We start from the raw sequence: 17,222 nt of genomic DNA on the forward strand, positions 1-17,222 counted from the left end.
TATCTCAGAGGCTAGAAGACATCTGTAGGTGCAAGGTAAGAGAGTACAAGAGATTAGCCATCTTTCCAGACTCCCTTTTTGAGGATCAGTAAACCTAGGACCAGTACAGGGTGGTCCATAAGCTCACAGTAGGTAAGTGCACAGCAGATCTACTGAAGGCAAGAGGGGAAGTCTGCCTCTTGACTCATACCGTGGCTCTGTCTCTCACCGTACTCATTCTTGCCTCTAGGAAGCCCACTGTCCCTTGACAGGCTGGGCAGGTATTCTCATCTGCTCTCTGTGGCCCAGCCAGGTGTCCCGAGATGCCTTCCTTCCATGCCAGGGGCCCAACAGATGCTGTCTGAGAAGAGAAGGCCACAGTGTCTGGCTGCAGCAGGCACTGAAGCTTGACAGTCAGTCATACATGGCTGTAGAAAGTCTATTTAAAAGGTTTTCTTTTTAATACAACTATTGTTCAGCAATATACAATACAGTTTATAAACAACTGTATATCCTTGTTTCCAATTTTTATTTAAAAATAAATATTATTGACAGTGAATTTTAATTATGATGTTTCTTTTTAATCAAAATGTCTCCAAAGAAATAATTTAATAAAAAAAGAAAAATCCCCCAAAGAAAATGTAAATTCAAAGAAAAATTTTCTAAACACAATAATCTCCTAAAAATATTTTACTTTGTCAGAAAGGCTTTGACCCAACATTTTTTACATACTATCCTCAAGGGACTTGCTCAAGAGTTCGTGCAAAATGAAGATTCAGAGGGAATGTGGAGGAAAGAAAAATACATTGCCGTGAAGAACTTGGCGCCCCATGCACACCGCACGGCCTGCACCCCATCCTATTTGGAAAATTGATGCATTATTTTAAGTCTTCTAGATCTGTGTTACTTCCCCAAAAATATGATTTATTTATTTTTGCATGGACTTCTTCATGCTTCCCTCAGTCCCTGTGTCCATGTGGCAAGGTGTCCTCCCAGGGTGCCTGCTGAGGTTTGATGGCTGTCAGTGGCCCAGAAGTGGGTGCAGGAACTTATGTAGTGCTAACAAGAGCAGAGACAGCAGAGGATCTGCACTGTAGCCTGGGCCGGTACCTGCAAGTGAAGAAAAAGATGGACAGTCAGCTTGAATCCTGAGAACCTGGAGCCCTGAGGCAGTCCAGGACAGAGGGAGGCTTTCCTGCTTCTGAAAACACAGTAGCCAGCTAGCAAGAGGCTGCTGGTGACTGTTTCAGGTTAAAGGATGGAACAATTGTTGTCAGACTTAAGTGCCTTTGCCCTGAGGCAGAAGTGCTAAATCAACTGTAGTTCAAAGGTCCAAGTCACTGCCTTATTTTACTAAAGAACCTGCTTCTTTTGTCCCCACCATAATTGTTCAACATATCCTTGACACAAAGGCTCACCTCCCCTACTTCCTCAATGAAGAAGCCACATCTAAACACAGTTCCAGCCTCCATGTCTCCTCCCCCAACCTCCTTGACTAAATGGCCCAGCTCAGCATTCACACACAAGCCCTTTCTTAAATGGTTTGATGTTTCTGTGTGTGAGCCTTCCTTCCATGACGTCCTGTCAAGCCACTCCTTCAGGTATGGCACTCAGGATTCACAGCCTGGAATGAGTTAATACTCAAGATTCTATAAATATGGCACCATGTCCACTCCTTTCTTCAAAACCTAGGCTTTCCTCTGTGCAAACACTCCATGCGTGTCTTCATCATTTCTCCTCCAGGCCACTGCTCAGCTCCTCATCTCTTCTCAAAGTGTCCAGATGTTGCAAAGGCTTCACTCTGTAGCCAGGGAAAGCCCATCCAAGAGCCCCTGGCTCCTGAGCTGCAAAATGTGCTGCTTCTCTTGGGAATTTCTGCTCTTCTCCCTTGGTGCTGTGAGAAACCACTGCCAGATGGGATGCTGGAAAACATCACTGCTGACTGCTCTCCTATAAATTTCCCCTGGACTCTCAGCCATCTGGGCTGCAACCCTGCACCCTAGAGGGTTTGGGGAGGCTCTTCCACTGGACAACTCCAGATATACAGATGGTGTAGAGGCTTTTCAAAGCTGCCTTCCTTGGCTGCTGCTGGAGCAGCTGGGCCCACTTGTCTCCATGAGGTTAGAAGAGGGGCTTCCTCAGCAAGGCTGGGTCTGAATGTGTAGTAATAGTGTCAATCTTAGTAATGTAAAAGTACACAGAAAAATTGTAATAAAAACTGCATGTTAATGGTATAGTGACAGACAGGGTGATTAAAGGAATAGAATTGAAGACCTGGAAATGAACCCACACACCTATGGTCACGTGATCTTTGACAAAGGAGCTAAAACCATCCAGTGGAAAAGAGACAGCATTTTCAAAAAATGGTGATAGCTAAACTGGTGGTTATCGTGTGGAAGAATGTGAATTGATCCATTCGTATCTCCTTGTACAAAGCTGAAGCCTAAGTGGATCAAGGAACTCCACATAAAACCAAAAACACTAAAAGTCAGAGGAGAAAGTGGGGGAAAGCCTCAAAGATATGGGCACAGGGGGTAAATTCCTAAACAGAACACCAATGGCTTGTGTTGTAAGATCAAGAATCGACAAATGGGACTTCATAAAATTGCAAAGCTTCTGTAAAGCAAAGGACGCTGCCAATAAGACAAAAAGGTCACCAACAGATTGGGAAAAAATCTTTACCAATCCTAAATCCGATTGGGGAATAATATATATATAAAGAACACAAGAAGTTAGACTCCAGAAAACCAAATAACTAGAAACAAAGAATTCTTACCTGAGGAATACCGAATTGCTGAGAAGCACCTGAAAAAATGTTCAACATCCTTATTCATCTGGGAAATGCAAACCAAAACAACCCTGAGATTCCACCTCACACCAGTCAGAAGGGCTAAGATCAAAAATTCATGTGACAGCAGATGCTGGCAAGGATGTGGTGAAAGAGGAACACTCCTCCATTGCTGGTGGAATTGCAATCTGGTACAACCACTCTGAAAATCAGTTTGACAGTTCCTCAGAAAATTCGACATAGTACTCCCGGAAGATCCAGCAATACCTCTCCTGGGCATATACTCAGAAGATGTTCCAACTTGTAATAAGGATACATGTTCCACTATGTTCATAGCAGCCTTATTTATAATAGCTAGAAGTTGGAAAGAACCCAGATGTCCCTCAACAGAGGAATGGATACAGAAAATGTGGTACATTTACACAATGGAGTACTACTCAGCTATTAAAAACAATGAATTTATGAAATTCTTAGGCAAATGGATGGATCTGGAGGATATCGTCCTGAGTGAGGTAACCCAATCACAAAAGAACACATATGATATGTACTCACTGATAAGTGGATGTTAGTCCAGAAACAGAATACCCAAGATACAATTTGCATAACACATGAAACTCAAGAAGGAAGACCAAACTGTGGATACTTTGTTCCTTCTTAGAATGGGGTACAAAATACCCATGGAAGGAGTTACAAAGTTTGAAGCTGAGACTGAAGGAATGACCATCCAGAGACTTCCCCACCTGGGGATACAAATCGTAAACTATCACCAAACCTAGACACTATTGCATATGCAAACAAGATTTTGCTGACAGGATCCTGATATAGCTGTCTCCTGTAAGGCTATGCCAGTGCCTGGCAAATGCCGAAGTGGATGCTCACAGTCATCTATTGGATGGAACACAGGGTCCCCAAAGAAGGAGCTAGAGAAAGTACCCAAGGAGCTGAAGGGGTCTGCAACGCTATAGGAGGAACAACAATATGAACTAACCAGTACCCCCAGAGCTTGTATCTCTAGCTGGATATGTAGCAGAGGATGGCCTAGTTGGCCATCAGTGGGAGGAGAGGCTCTTGGTATTGCGAAGATCATATGCCCCAGTACAGAGGAATGCCAGGACCAGGAAGTGGGAGTGGGTGGGTTGGGGAGAGGGGGGCGGGAGGGAAGGTATAGGGGATTTTCAGAGAGGAAACTAGGAAAGGGGATAGCATTTGAAATGTAAACAAAGAAAATATCTAATTAAAAAGAATGAAATCAGAGAATAAACATGTAAAAGAACTACCAATCTTTTCCTTTCTTTTCAGTTCTTGATATTAGGGTTTTTTTTGAGAAATTAATATATGAGAATTACATTTATAACATTTTCACCCTTCCCTTCTCCCCTCTAACTCCTCCACCATAGCCCAACCAACTATCTCAAATTTATGTCTTCCCTAACTATTACTATCCATTTCTGCATGTGGGGTGTGTGTGTGTGTGTTGATTTTCTGTTGCTCATATGTGTATGTATTTAGTGAGACTGGATAGCTATTAAGGGGCTCATCCAAGGAGAGGAATGCTTTCTCTTCATACATTGCCTATATCCCTTCATTGAAGGGTGAGACTTTATGAGTTCCCCCCATCTCTGTTAGTATGTCAACTGTTCTTGCAATTGTGCAGGTCTTGTTTAGGCAGCCATATTGTTGAGATTTCATAGGTACAATTCCTTGTTATACATGTAAGACACAATCTCATAGCATACATCCCGGTCCTCTGGTCTTAGATGTTCCCTGAGCCTTGGATCATAGGGAGGAGGGGGGGAGTGGAGGAAGACGAGGAGGTAACATTTGTTCATTTAATTACCATCCAAAATTATCGTTTTCATCCTAACTTTCTCCATACATGTTCTTCATCAGACTTTGCTTCAATACAGCCCCACTCAGTCACCAGTACTACTGGTCTCCTTTCTAAATAGTGTTCCTTCTATTTTCATAACAAAGGGATACAGAGAGAGAAAGAGAAAGGGGGAGGATGAGGGGGGAATTTAAAGCCTAGAAAGACATAATACTTGTTTTTTCTCGAAACTATCATAATTTCATCTCAATAAAATCCTAATCTGTACATATAATGCCATTTTCTTTACCCACTCATCTCCGGAGCACTTAGGCTGATTCAGTACCTTGATGGTTGTGGCTAGTGCGGTAGTAAACATGGATATGTGAGGGTGGTAAGCTGGCCACCAGGTGCATACCTAGGCATTATATAATTGGATCCAAAGCATTTCCCGTACTCACTTGTCCATCTTGCTCTTCCTGCAACTGCGTGTGTCATAGAACTCATGCCCCATGCAAGGAGCTGAACAGATTCCAGTTAGAAGCTCTATGACTCCAGCTGCCCATATATAGACTGCCACTGGCTCACACTATGGAGTGAGGAGACAGCAACCTCTTTCTGTGACCAGTGTCACCAGAGCTTCTATTTCTGTGCACTGCCCTGACCCCAGCTGAGAAGTTCAAGGAAAGAACTCCATCCAGATACGCTGGCCTTCAGATCATAATTTTCCAGACAGTTTCCATTCTGCCCTCCCACGGTCTGTCCACTCAACCTCTGGTCATCACTGACAGAGAAAATCACAGTGCATTGATTGCTCCAAGGACTGTCATCTTCCTTTGTACCTTCTCATTGTCATACACTGCTAGGAAGACAGATGTGGTGATGAGTGAGTTGATGGATGGCTAGGGGTCTGGATGGAATCCAGGGGCTCTCTGGCACATGGATTAGAATAGAACTATAGGGGACAGGGGTACTTCTTGGGTGTATAGAGCTTGGGATCCCAGACATCCTGCGAACTTTCCAGTATCTAGATATTGATCTTTACATTCTTGCAAACCCTAGAGGTGACAGAAACAAACATGAGTGGTGTCTAAAAGCTGGTGCAGTTGTATACAGAATTTCAAACCATCAATGTCTGCAGTGGCCAAAGAAGTAACCAATGGGAATGTGAGCCAGGCAGGGGATGGATGGCTGGGTGGAACTGTGGGCACAGGAGAGGAAAGGAGATTTAAACTTTCCGCCAAGTGCCCCTTAACTGTCACAGTCACTATTAAGAGTTTTGCTTGCTCAAGATTAAAAATTTGCAGATAAAACACACACACACACACACACACACACACACACACACACACACACACACATAGCTCAGTGGTCCATAATATTCACAGAGGCCTGAGTTCAATCTTCATTATGTAAAAAGCAGCTTTCTAGTCTGTGCTGAGCCAGAAGTGGAAGCACCAGAGACTGGAGGATCACATGGTAGTTGTCTAAGATGTAGCCTATGAAAAGTAGAAATCAATGTCTGTGGGGCATCCAATTTGGATATCTGCTTGGAGGCTGCAATTGGGTTCCAAAGCCTATTCCTGCTGCTAACTGCTTGTGTAATCCCCTCTTCATCTCTCTGGGTCTTGTAACATATGCCAGAAAATTAGTATGTGTGGGGCTGGCGTCACTAAACTGGGATCTAGATTAAGCAATACCATAGAAATAGGCTACAGGGGCTGGTGAGATGGCTCAGTGGGTAAGAGCACCGACTGCTCTTCCGAAGGTCCAGAGTTCAACTCCCAGCAACCACATGGTGGCTCACAACCATCCATAACGAGATCTGGCGCCCTCTTCTGAAGTGTCTGAAGACAGCTACAGTGTACTTACATATAATAAATAAATAAATCTTTAAAAAAAAAAATAGGCTACAAAAATGGTCACTAAAAGGCTTCCCAGTCTCCACCATGCACATCCTATGATTAGTGTCCTCCCTCCCCCAACAAGTCCTGTTGTAGTTAGTGGAGTATCATGGGATGTGAACTTTCAGAATGAGCTGTCTAAGCCTGAGTCACCCTGCTGAAGGATGAGGGTAATGGGATGTCCTAGCTGAGGTCCCTCTGGACTAACCAATGAAATTGGTACCAACTGCTTAGATGAGCCCAGCAGAGACCAAGTGAGGAAATGCCCTGATGGACTCAGACAAATCACGTAGCTGTATAAATTCCTATGTTGTCACACCAAAGTCACTGAGGTTTTAAGGTCTTCTGTCATACAGCAAAACACAGCCCATACAACACATAAACAAAAGAGGCCCAAATAGTCAGTGCCATGCAAGCAAAAGTTTTAGAAAAAGCCAGTGTAAGGCAGGAGTGCTGGACACTGCAATTCTAATACTCAGGAGGTTCAGCCAGGACGGTCCACCTGAGCTACAACATGAGGCCCTGTCTACAAATAAGCAAACAAACAGCAGGATCTAGGACTGTATCTCAGAGAGACAGCACTTATCTAAATGTACAGGGCCCTGGATTTGATCCCCAGCACCACATAAATAAATACATATAACATTTTAAGGCTAGCAAGATGGCTAAGCATACTTGAAAGTCTGGTGGCCTGAGTTCAATCCCCAGAACCATGTAAAGGTGGAAGGAGAGAACCAACTCCAAGAACAAACTTATGACCACAATCTCATCTGAACAGAACTCAAAAAGGAATTTTGTGAATGTGCTCCCAAGAGGGAACTTTTCCAACATAGGCAACTGTCTCCTCGTCTACTTATTTTTAAAATACCCCTGGATCTTAATGACCAAGGGGTCATGTTCTTCAATGGAGAATTCCTGTTGTGATGTCTAGCACTGGGCTACAGGTCTACTCTGTATGTGGGGCCTGAGTCTCTACCTCCCAGACTTCCAGATACAGCCAAAACTGTTCACTGCTATCTGAACTGATAAGTGCAACTCTGCTTGACCTTGTAGAGCACAAGTAGACAGTGCTGGATAGATGTGTTTGGCCCAGCTGGGATGGGCTCACTAATCTCCTTTCTGACACTCCTAGGCTACTGAATAGAGACTGAATAGATAGGTGGTAAGCTGAACTGATTGGATGCTAACAGCCTCTTCATCTATTTCTTCCCCTTCAGAGGAGAACAAGGAATAGTGCTGGAGTACACACAAGTATATTAGTCTTAATAAAGCTGGAAACTTGGGCAGCCTGGAAGGTGAGGAAAGCCCTGGGACGCAGTCTGGCTCATTCATCTTCACCTCAAACCAAGCACTGCTGCCTTGATTTTTCTTTTTTGTTGTTGGTGTTTGTTGTTGTTTTTCAAGACAGGGTTTCTCTGTGTAGTCCTGGCTATCCTGGAACTCACTCTGTAAACCAGGGTGGCCTCAAACTCAGAAATCCACCTGCCTCTGCCTCCCAAGTGCTGGGATTAAAGGCGTGCGCCACCACACCCGGATTGATTGTTCTTAATGAAACTGAACTGTCTTTAGCTCAAGATGAAGGTAAAAAATTAATGTTTATCATTTAGGAAGTGAGAAGGAAAATAGATATTCTGGAATCATTTAAAAGAGACTCTGAATCAAGTGGAGTGGCACATAATCTCAACACTTAGGCAGAAGGATTAAAAGTTTCGTCAGCCTGGATTACATACTGAGACCTGACACCATGTTTGTGTAAGAGGAGGAAAAGGAAGGAGGAAGGTAGAGAGGAAAAGGAAGTAGGGAAACAGAGGACAAATGGGAAGTGCAGATAATAAATAAATATAATAATGAAGAAAAACAGAAAGAATACAATGAATATGAGTGGATGTGCTTGCATGTATATACTCTCTCTCTCTCTCTCTCTCTCTCTCTTTCTCACACACACACACACACACACACACACGCACACATGCACACATGCACACATCTCAATCTAAGCATCCTTTGTCTGGGAAATTCCTCATTTCTATTTATCCAGCAACAGAAGATTTCTAAAGCCCTGTCAGAAAAGTGTACAGAATTGTTGAAGCCATTTAATATCTTGATAAAGGAAAGGAGGAGGCTGTGTCGGAGCTTCCTCTTGATTCTTGCTTTGCTCTCTGTGTAGAATCCAATCCTGTGAACGAAGCTCCCATGGTGGTCTACAGTTGTGATTTGAGGTCTCCCCGTCACGGAATGAAAGCTTTGTTCCCAGGTACCAGTGACATTTTATGAGGTCTTGGAAACTTTTTAGGCAGGACCTAGTTGGAGGGAGTCAGGTCACTTGTAGTGTGTCTTGTGCTCTCCCCTTCCTGCCCATGATGAGATGAATAGTCTCACACTATCATAGGCCCCCACCATAATGCTGTGCCTCATTGTAGGCCCCAAGCAATAGAGCCAGGGACAGAAGCCTTGGAAATGGAACAAAATAAAAGGTTTTGTTTTGGTTTGGTTTTTTTTAAAGTTGTTCATGTTGGCTATTTTGCCACAGTGACACAAGTCTAACTAACAGGGAACCTTGTGGGTTTGGCACTGGTACCCACATGTGAGCCTGGGGCATCTGGTCTGGGGCATATGGAGAGCTGAGGAACCTCTCCACCCAACCAGCCTATCTAATGATTCAGCAGGCTGAGAGCTGTGGCAGGGCTGGGGGAAGGCTGATCTGCTCAGCAGCTCGAACACATACAGCACTTGGCTAGGGGCTTTTCAGAGTTGTTCGAAAACTGCACTTTTTCTTTCTTTCTTTTTTCCAGGCCTGGGAAGTATAAGTAGAGTTATGATATTTTTAGGTCAGCAAGCTGATTCTGGCTCGGGTGGCCTGAGTGGGCTGAAGCTCATTTTGCAGGCTGGAACTGCAGGCTTTGACTATTTGTGCCTCCCTCTGCAGAGCTCTGCAGAATGTGCACACATACAGTGCAGGCAGCGGGAGAGCTGGTCCAAAGGTTGGTACTACTCCATCTTTTCATATGCAGTCATTCTAGCCTTGAACCTGGCTGTGATTTCAGGAGGAACCCTGGAGGGTATATTTGCAGCTGCTCCCTGCCCCCTTCTACTGAGCATACTATGGCCACTGAAAGCTGCTTTGTACTTTGGGAGGTTCTAACCTGTCTTCTGAACAAAGATTTCTTGGCTAGAAAACTTAGGGACCCACGCCAAGTATGCTAGATGAGGGTCCTTACTCGCTCACATTCAATTGTATTGCTTTCTTCTTTTGTAGCCTCTGTGGATGAAACAAAAGCCTAGCCCTTGAACTTGAACCTCCATTCAAGGCTAAAGAGAGACCTCCTTTTCTAAGACCTGCTCTGAAGACCCTGCCATAGCAGGGGCACTTGTCCTCTTTGTGAGAGCAGCAGACCAACCCCTCCTCCTCTAAAGGAGAGCCAAGAAAGTATGGCAGCATCCTGGCCAAGGTCAATGTCTCATTTGATCCCCTCTCTACATATCATCCAGAAGCCTAGGCTGCTACTAAGGCAACCTGTCACTTCAGGGGATTGGCCTTCATTCTTCATCACAATCTCTCACTCCCCCAATTCCTGCCTCTCTGGCCTATTTTCTTCAGAGCCTATTGACAAAGTGAAGCACATGGCCACATGAGAATGGAACCTGGTTTGTAGAGGGGTGGAAATCAAAGTCCTTAGAGTCTTCAACAGAAAGTAAATTCTAATCTGACATGAAAATTAGGAGGCACATATTATTAGCATACAAATTTTGGAAATGCCCAGGCACCTGCACCCCTGATCCCACTTTTCCTTCCACTGAGGCTGGATGACCTTCTCAGCAGGAATCTCCAAGTCTTTGACCTCATGACCACCAGCCTGGGCCCAGATGAGCTGCAAGCCACCACCCTTGCCTCTGAGCATGGGTTCCTGTATACCGTTTCTCAGTCACATACATCCTCACACCCTGCCATTTGTTAATGTCCAAGTTCACAGAGTCTGAGCCAGCTCTGGCTCAGAACCCAGAAGGAGTCTGGCTTGGATCCTACTAGGTCTGTGCTCAGCTGTGCAGTGGGCAGGTGCAGGCCCCTTCTCTGACATGGGGCTGACCCTCCTGGCAAGCCCAGTTCTCAGTTCCCCTGATGGACTCTGCGTGAGTCCAGCTTGCTGCTGAGTGGGAAGATGGCACCATGCAAAGCTGCCTCCCCTTTTGACATTTTAATTAAAGCCTCTTCATGGATATTTATCCAAAGGGAGCCTGTGAGGAATAATTGAGCACTGAGGGAGTTTGTTTGGGTGGAACTCATTTCTGTTATAAAATTAATATGTGCTGGTAAATGGGGCAAAAACTAGAAGCAACTAACTAATACTGTTGTGTTTTAAAGGAAGTAGATATCTCTTAGGAAAAAACCTGCCATGGGATCTGGGGGCATAGACTGTAGTTGAGATGTGGGCCTGTGCCCTTTGCTGGTGGCTTTCTGCCTACTCATCCTACCCAGGCCCATGAGGCTTCCTGCTTAAGTCAACTCCTCTAGTCCCCCACCCTACACAGTGGAAGGAGGATACCTGCTTCTAGAGTACTTGAGTCACTTTTTATTACTGTGACAAAATACCTCACTAAATCACCTCACAGGAGGAAGGATTTCTTTGGCTGGTGCTTTCAGAGGTGTCAGTCCATGGTCCACTGGATCACTGCTTTGAGGCTGTGAGAAGGTAGAACATGACGGCAGAAGGGCACAATGGGGGCATGCCTCTCACCGCATGGAAACCAGATACAAAGAGCAGAGAACAAGGGTGCTGGGTGAAATATATCCTTAATGCCACACCCTCAGTGGCTGACTCCCTCTTGGTGCAATGATCTTCCTCTTCCTAACAAATCATTTCAGCTATGAATCCAGCAATGGCTGACTCCAGCCATGGAGGTGGTGGTGCAGTTGGACTGGTAGAGTTGGACTGTGGCGCAGTCATCTCTTAACAATGCCACCATCTGGGGACTAATCTTTCAATTCATAAACCTTTCTATACATTACCCAAACTTATCATAGGTGAGTAAAACACACAGAGTACAACCATGGAGTTGAGTCATTTCTCTGTCGCAGCTTAATGGTGGCCTTGGGTTTCTAAAATATTTTCCTCACCTCATTGCCAACAATGCCCAAATTGCTTCATGCATATACTTGGAGAAGGCATCCTATGGTGCAGAGCCCTGGACAGATCCCCACTACAGAGGAAAGGACTGCCACCTCAGTGCCACCATGAGAACCTCTCTTGACCATCCCGATAGTACCACACATCCAGCCATGTACACTGGTCCATTGTCTTTGCCAGCCCTCAAAATGAACCTGTACAATTAACCAGTGCCTCTGCTTCTCTTGGACTGATCCATCCTTTATGTCTTGACTGCATGTTGCCTCTGCCAGGGAGTCAGCCTCAGTCACTAAGGCACAGAAAGCCAGGCACTAACATCTCTACTTAATCCTTGTACATCAGCCTTCTGAGTATTAGGATTATAGATGTGTACAACACCCCACGCTAAGTGTACTTAAAACACACAGTCAGTCAGTCAGACAGACAGACAGACACACACACACACACACAAATTTTAGACTGAAAAAACTGAGATCTGGTGAAAAGAATTAACTTGGCTGAAGTTCAGGATTTCCAGATAAATTACAGGTCACACAGATAACTTTGAGGTTTCAGATAAACAGTGGGCAGTGTCCAGTGCCAGGCTACTCCAAATACTTCATGGGCTATACTTACATCAAGGCACACTAACTGTCTGCTGGAGACCCAAGTTTAATGAAAAGTCCCCTGTCTTTATCTGATACAAATAAAGACCACCCAGGCTGTATACCTTCTGTCCACACAGTAGACTACAGCCACCACCTATGCCTCTCCTAAACCAAAGAAGAAAAAGTCATTTTTCCCCACTAGTCACAGTTGGAGCCCAGCCCAACTTCCAGAGCAAGAACTGGGAGGAGTTTCCTTCTGAATTCTAACATATTTTCATTGTTTTCTTGTTGTTTCATGCTAATTGTACACAGAATAATGTGTTTCATTTAACATTTTCTGCATTGCTGGGGTTGGAGCCTAGTATTCTACCACTAAGCCACACTATAGTCCCTCACTAGGGGATTCCAGGCAGGTGTTCTAGCATTGAACCATATCCCAGCCCCTCTCTGATGTATCCTAGGCAAGTGCTTCACCACTGAGCCACATCTTAGCCCCTCACTGGGGGATTCTAGGCAGGGGCTCTACCACTGAGTCACACCTTAGCCCCTTACTGGGGATTTTAGGCAGCTGCTCTACCACTGAGCCACACATAGCCCCTCACTAGTGCATTCTAGGCGAGTACTCTACCATTAAACTAAACTTCCAGCCCCTGGCTAGGGATCCAAGGCAGGAGCACTAGCACTGAACCACACTTCGCAGCCCCTCACTGGGGCTTCTAGGCAGGTGCCGTATCCATTAAACCACACCCCAGCCCCTCTTTCATTGGTGGAGTCTATCACTGAGCCAAGCATTCTGGCTGCATTTGTGACATTTTCACACATTCATATAACACTTTCTTGAATGGCCAACTCAGTTGGCGGGTCTTTGCCAGACTATTTCAAAATGGTCACGTTCTTCATAGCCAGGTGGCTATGGGCAGTGGCTCCTCAGCTCAGCAGCTGAGTGTGTGGGGGCTGCCTTTCTGTGTGGGGGCCAGTCCTCATCTGGAGAGATCCTGCACCCTATCTGATTTGGTTTGATAATCTTTGGGGCCATACAGTGCTAATAGGCACCCAAATCATTCTTAGTGCTTAGAAATTTACCTTACCCTTTGAGAGAATTCTCTCCTTTAACCCGCTCACAGTGACCTTAGTAAGAGGAACCCCCCCCCCTTTTTTTTTCCTTTTATGGGTAAGTCCTAGAGTCAGTTAGTGACTTACCTAACATTACAGAGCTGTAGAATGCCAGTAGAGGGTTATGGCAAGTGGCTTCCTGGTATCTGTGAATTCTAGGCTCTCTAGCCGGCTAGAACTTCTGAACTGTCTCCAGACCATTTTTCACCTGCCCCTTCCTTCCTTTGAGTGAATCAAAGCATGTCTCCATAAGGATGCTAACTGTGTGGACTCATTAATTGTCAGATCACCCTTTATACTCCAGGTCATTGGAGTATACCAGGCTTCCCCTGCTGAGCCCAGCGGTCCCATAAGAATATCCAAAATATCTCTGCCTCTATTGGACATTGTCACTGTACTTCCCCCTTGCACAGCTTTTCACCACATCAACTCTCATCTGGGCACAGCCTCATTCTAGTTCCATCCTCCGTGCCCCCCACTAACCTGTCTCCCCCCTCCCAAGAGTTCCTTTCTAGTATCAGGTTAGAGACTCCCCTTGTCCCAGGGCCTCTAGAGCAGATTCAGTTTCCTCTAGGCTGCATGTGGGCTGCTGTGGGTGTGTTTACTTTCTGACACCCATGTCTTCTGGCAAAGGGTGAGCCAGAGAGAGGGGAGACTATGACTCAGCTTCATGTCTCCCTGTCTCTTTGCACACTGCCTGCAGTGTGAGATGCAGCGTTTGAAGGGCTGATGGTTAAACACTCTCATTCTCCCCAGATGCCCACTGTGCAGAGTGGCTGGATGCTCCATACACAGCCTCCACCTGGGGCTAAGAACCAGTCCTAGATCCACAGGGAGCCAGGCTCAATAACCTGACCTGAATATGGATCTGAATAGGACTCAGATCCATCTCTCATGCACATTTTCTCAGACTCATTTCAACATTTTCTTCCACTCGTTTCTTTCTTAATGTGTCCTATCATGCAACATGCATTTTTATAAGCTCTTCCAAGTCCCTTCAATAGAATGTAGTGCATTGATGTGTGCAATATATTTGTAGGCTTTGTCTATTTCATAATATATATATATATAAATTATATATAATTATAATTTGTACACACGTTTTTAAATGTGATTTGTGCCATATCAGTGGTATTTAAGTATATTTAAGTGGTAGAATTTTTATTCTCAAACTAATTGCTAAATGAAGCCAAAATACAACCAGCAGAAAACTGGCAAGAGACTGATGCATCGCAGTGGTAGAGCACCTGCCTAGAATCCACCAGTGAGAGGCTAGCAGTGTGGTTCAGTGGCACAATGCTTACCCCAAATGTAGGCTCTTGATCCCCAGCACTACAATAAATAAACATGCAAACATAAATATACTTATTAAAAATAAACTAACGAAAGCTGGCAGTGCACAGCAGTTCATAGGGCTTAAGGGAACACGATTTGGAAACACTTGCTCTAGGTGACCTGAATCTACTTCCCAATGTGAAATGTGCACATGTGGATTCTGGAGTGCTAATTACCCTGACTACAGAATAGAGCTAAGGTGATGGAGAAGAATGTCTAACCCTCCCTGAAGCCCATATCCATTCAAGCTGTCTGGTGTTCTTTTCTCCTGTTTCAGGGTCCTTTAGTCAGACGATCCAAGAGTCAGGCACAAAATGAGTAGTCTCTCAATGCTTGCTCATTTCAGGCTGCTAAGCAAACAGCAGAGGTCCTTGTCCCAGCCTCCCTACACTTCACCATAGAGCCAGGCCTGACAATCACCTGACATGCAGTCTCAGGGTAGAGAAGAGCCATGTGACCAGAACAATCAGCCTTACCAGGCCTGTCTTCCTATTTACAACTCCCATCTGGCTTCTGCTTCAGGGATACCTGAATGCTGTTTCTCACTGAGGACTTTACCTTTAGAAATGTAATTCGGTCAAAATGGTTAATGCATTTTAATTGCAGAGGGATAGTGCTTGAAAAATTGTATAACATGTGTTCATTAAATAAAACCAGTGCCAGGGAACTGCCCAGAATGTGTCAAGCATTAAAATATGACTCTAGAACAGAACACATCATGAACTATGCTCTTGTGTATTTTCTTGTTACATTAAGTTTTAAAGCAAATACAGTTCATCCATTCACCTAGAGACTAGACATATGTCTGCAGAGACAAACCTACAGTATCGTTTGAATATCATCAAGAAGTCTAGGGCCACGCTGTGTTCCCCAGATAACTTAGTATCCAGTCACTGGAGGGTACATGACACTGTACCAGAAAGCTGGTGGTGACCTGTGGGCTGGCTGTGCCTCAGCTCTACCTTCTGTATCCAGTGGTTCAGAGGTGGGCACAGAACATAGAGTGGAATAACATTCTGATCACATCACTGCCTGGGATCTTTCTTTCTATGCCATCTTTCCTGGTATGTGTGCCAGAAATTCTACAGCTAGGCATGATGGCAGCCCCAAACCAGGTATCCAGCAAGGATCACCTGGTCCACAACTCACCCATCTTCCCATTCATCTTTTATCCTTTTGTGTAGCCCCTTTCAACCAGCTACACACCCATTCCCACATCCCTCTTCCCACCTACCCAGCAGCTACTTTTTCCATCCATTTTCAACCCACCCATCCATCCTTGTGGAGACAACCACATCCCCTTTCTGGATCTGAAATGCTTTTGCCCCCAAGGATCAGAAAGGCTTGGTCTTCAACTGGTGAATCTATTCATAGAGGGATCTGATCTAATCACTGATGACTCCATTGATGGATTCCTAAGTTGATGGTATTATTGAGAGTGTATGAATATCTTTGGAGGTGAGGCCTGGTTGGAGTTAAGCTACTGGAGGGTTGTTTGGGGGGACTATATATTATGCAGGTCTAGTTCTTTATTTCCTCCTTGCTTCCTGGCTGACACAAGGTGACCAGCTGTGCTTCAGCATTTGCTCCCACCACAGTGTTCTGTCTCGCTTTGGACCCACAGTAACTTGTAAAACCATGAGCCCGAAATGAAGATTCCTTTATTTAAGTTGCCTGTGTTCGGTATTTTGTCGAGGTGAGGAAAAATATAAATCCTCTCTCTACTCATCCATAAATCTCTTCCATGTTTTACTGCTTACTAATTTTTCTGTCTAGTCCTGATACACTTAACCACTCATCCATTCATTTTTCCATCCATGTGTCAATCCATCCACCCACCCATCAGTACGTGTACACACACACACACACAGTCTTCTCACCTACCCACATAATCATCCCTTCCCACCCACTGCATCGTCCTTTCCATCATTTCATCCACTCATGACTATATTATCTCATGTCCACCCAGTTATATACCCTTCCCCTTGGCTTACCTGCCATCTATCTGCTTTTCCATCTACTCCACCTCTCTGCAGACATCCATCTACCTATTGCTCTAACTATCCTACACACTGTCTTCTCTTGGCACTGTTTTCTCTGAGCTGCATAGCCTATCTGTCTCCACACTGGCTGGATCTACCATCTCCAAAGATCCTGCCTTCTTCCACTCTGTTTTCTCTGACCCCATGCCCTTCAGAGGAAAAAAAAAACCAACTCTGAAATTGTACAGGTTGATCTTATTTAACCAGAACTCTGACTTCTCACATTTCTTGCAGAGCCAAATAACCCTTTTTAAGGCCTTTGAATTTCCTGGCAAAAGGACATCTGCACATTGTATCCTTCTTCCTGGAAGTCACTACTCTCTTTCTTTATCCTGTCAACTTAAAAACAGTTTGTTTTTTTCCTTGATAAGAAGAAATCTCAGAGAGTCATTCTATGGGTTTAGTTTCTCCTTTATCCCAAGCATTTGGAAGTGTTATGCTTCTTGTCTTATTTGCAGTAATTACCAGTACATATCATGGCATGAGACCAGTTTTAATCTATACAACACTGCCAGCATACACCATTCACGGGTAATCTGTAATT

The 17,222-nt window shown here is 44.7% G+C and overlaps 1 protein-coding gene across 2 annotated transcripts in view; it reads right to left on the minus strand.

Annotated features, from left to right (window-relative positions):
• Positions 1-553: 553 nt before the first annotated feature.
• Positions 554-17,222, minus strand: part of Vstm2b (V-set and transmembrane domain containing 2B) — a 31,026-nt gene continuing 14,357 nt past the window's right edge. For both annotated transcript variants that reach the window (XM_029479192.2, XM_021169183.3), the window contains exon 6: positions 554-1,089. In XM_029479192.2, coding sequence (XP_029335052.1) covers positions 1,001-1,089 — 89 coding nt within the window. In that variant the 3' untranslated portion in view covers positions 554-1,000. The remainder of the gene's footprint in view (positions 1,090-17,222) is intronic.

Source organism: Mus caroli, unplaced genomic scaffold, assembly GCF_978045245.1.
Source record: "Mus caroli unplaced genomic scaffold, Mus_caroli_1 scaffold_8, whole genome shotgun sequence".
Lineage (NCBI taxonomy): Eukaryota > Metazoa > Chordata > Mammalia > Rodentia > Muridae > Mus > Mus caroli.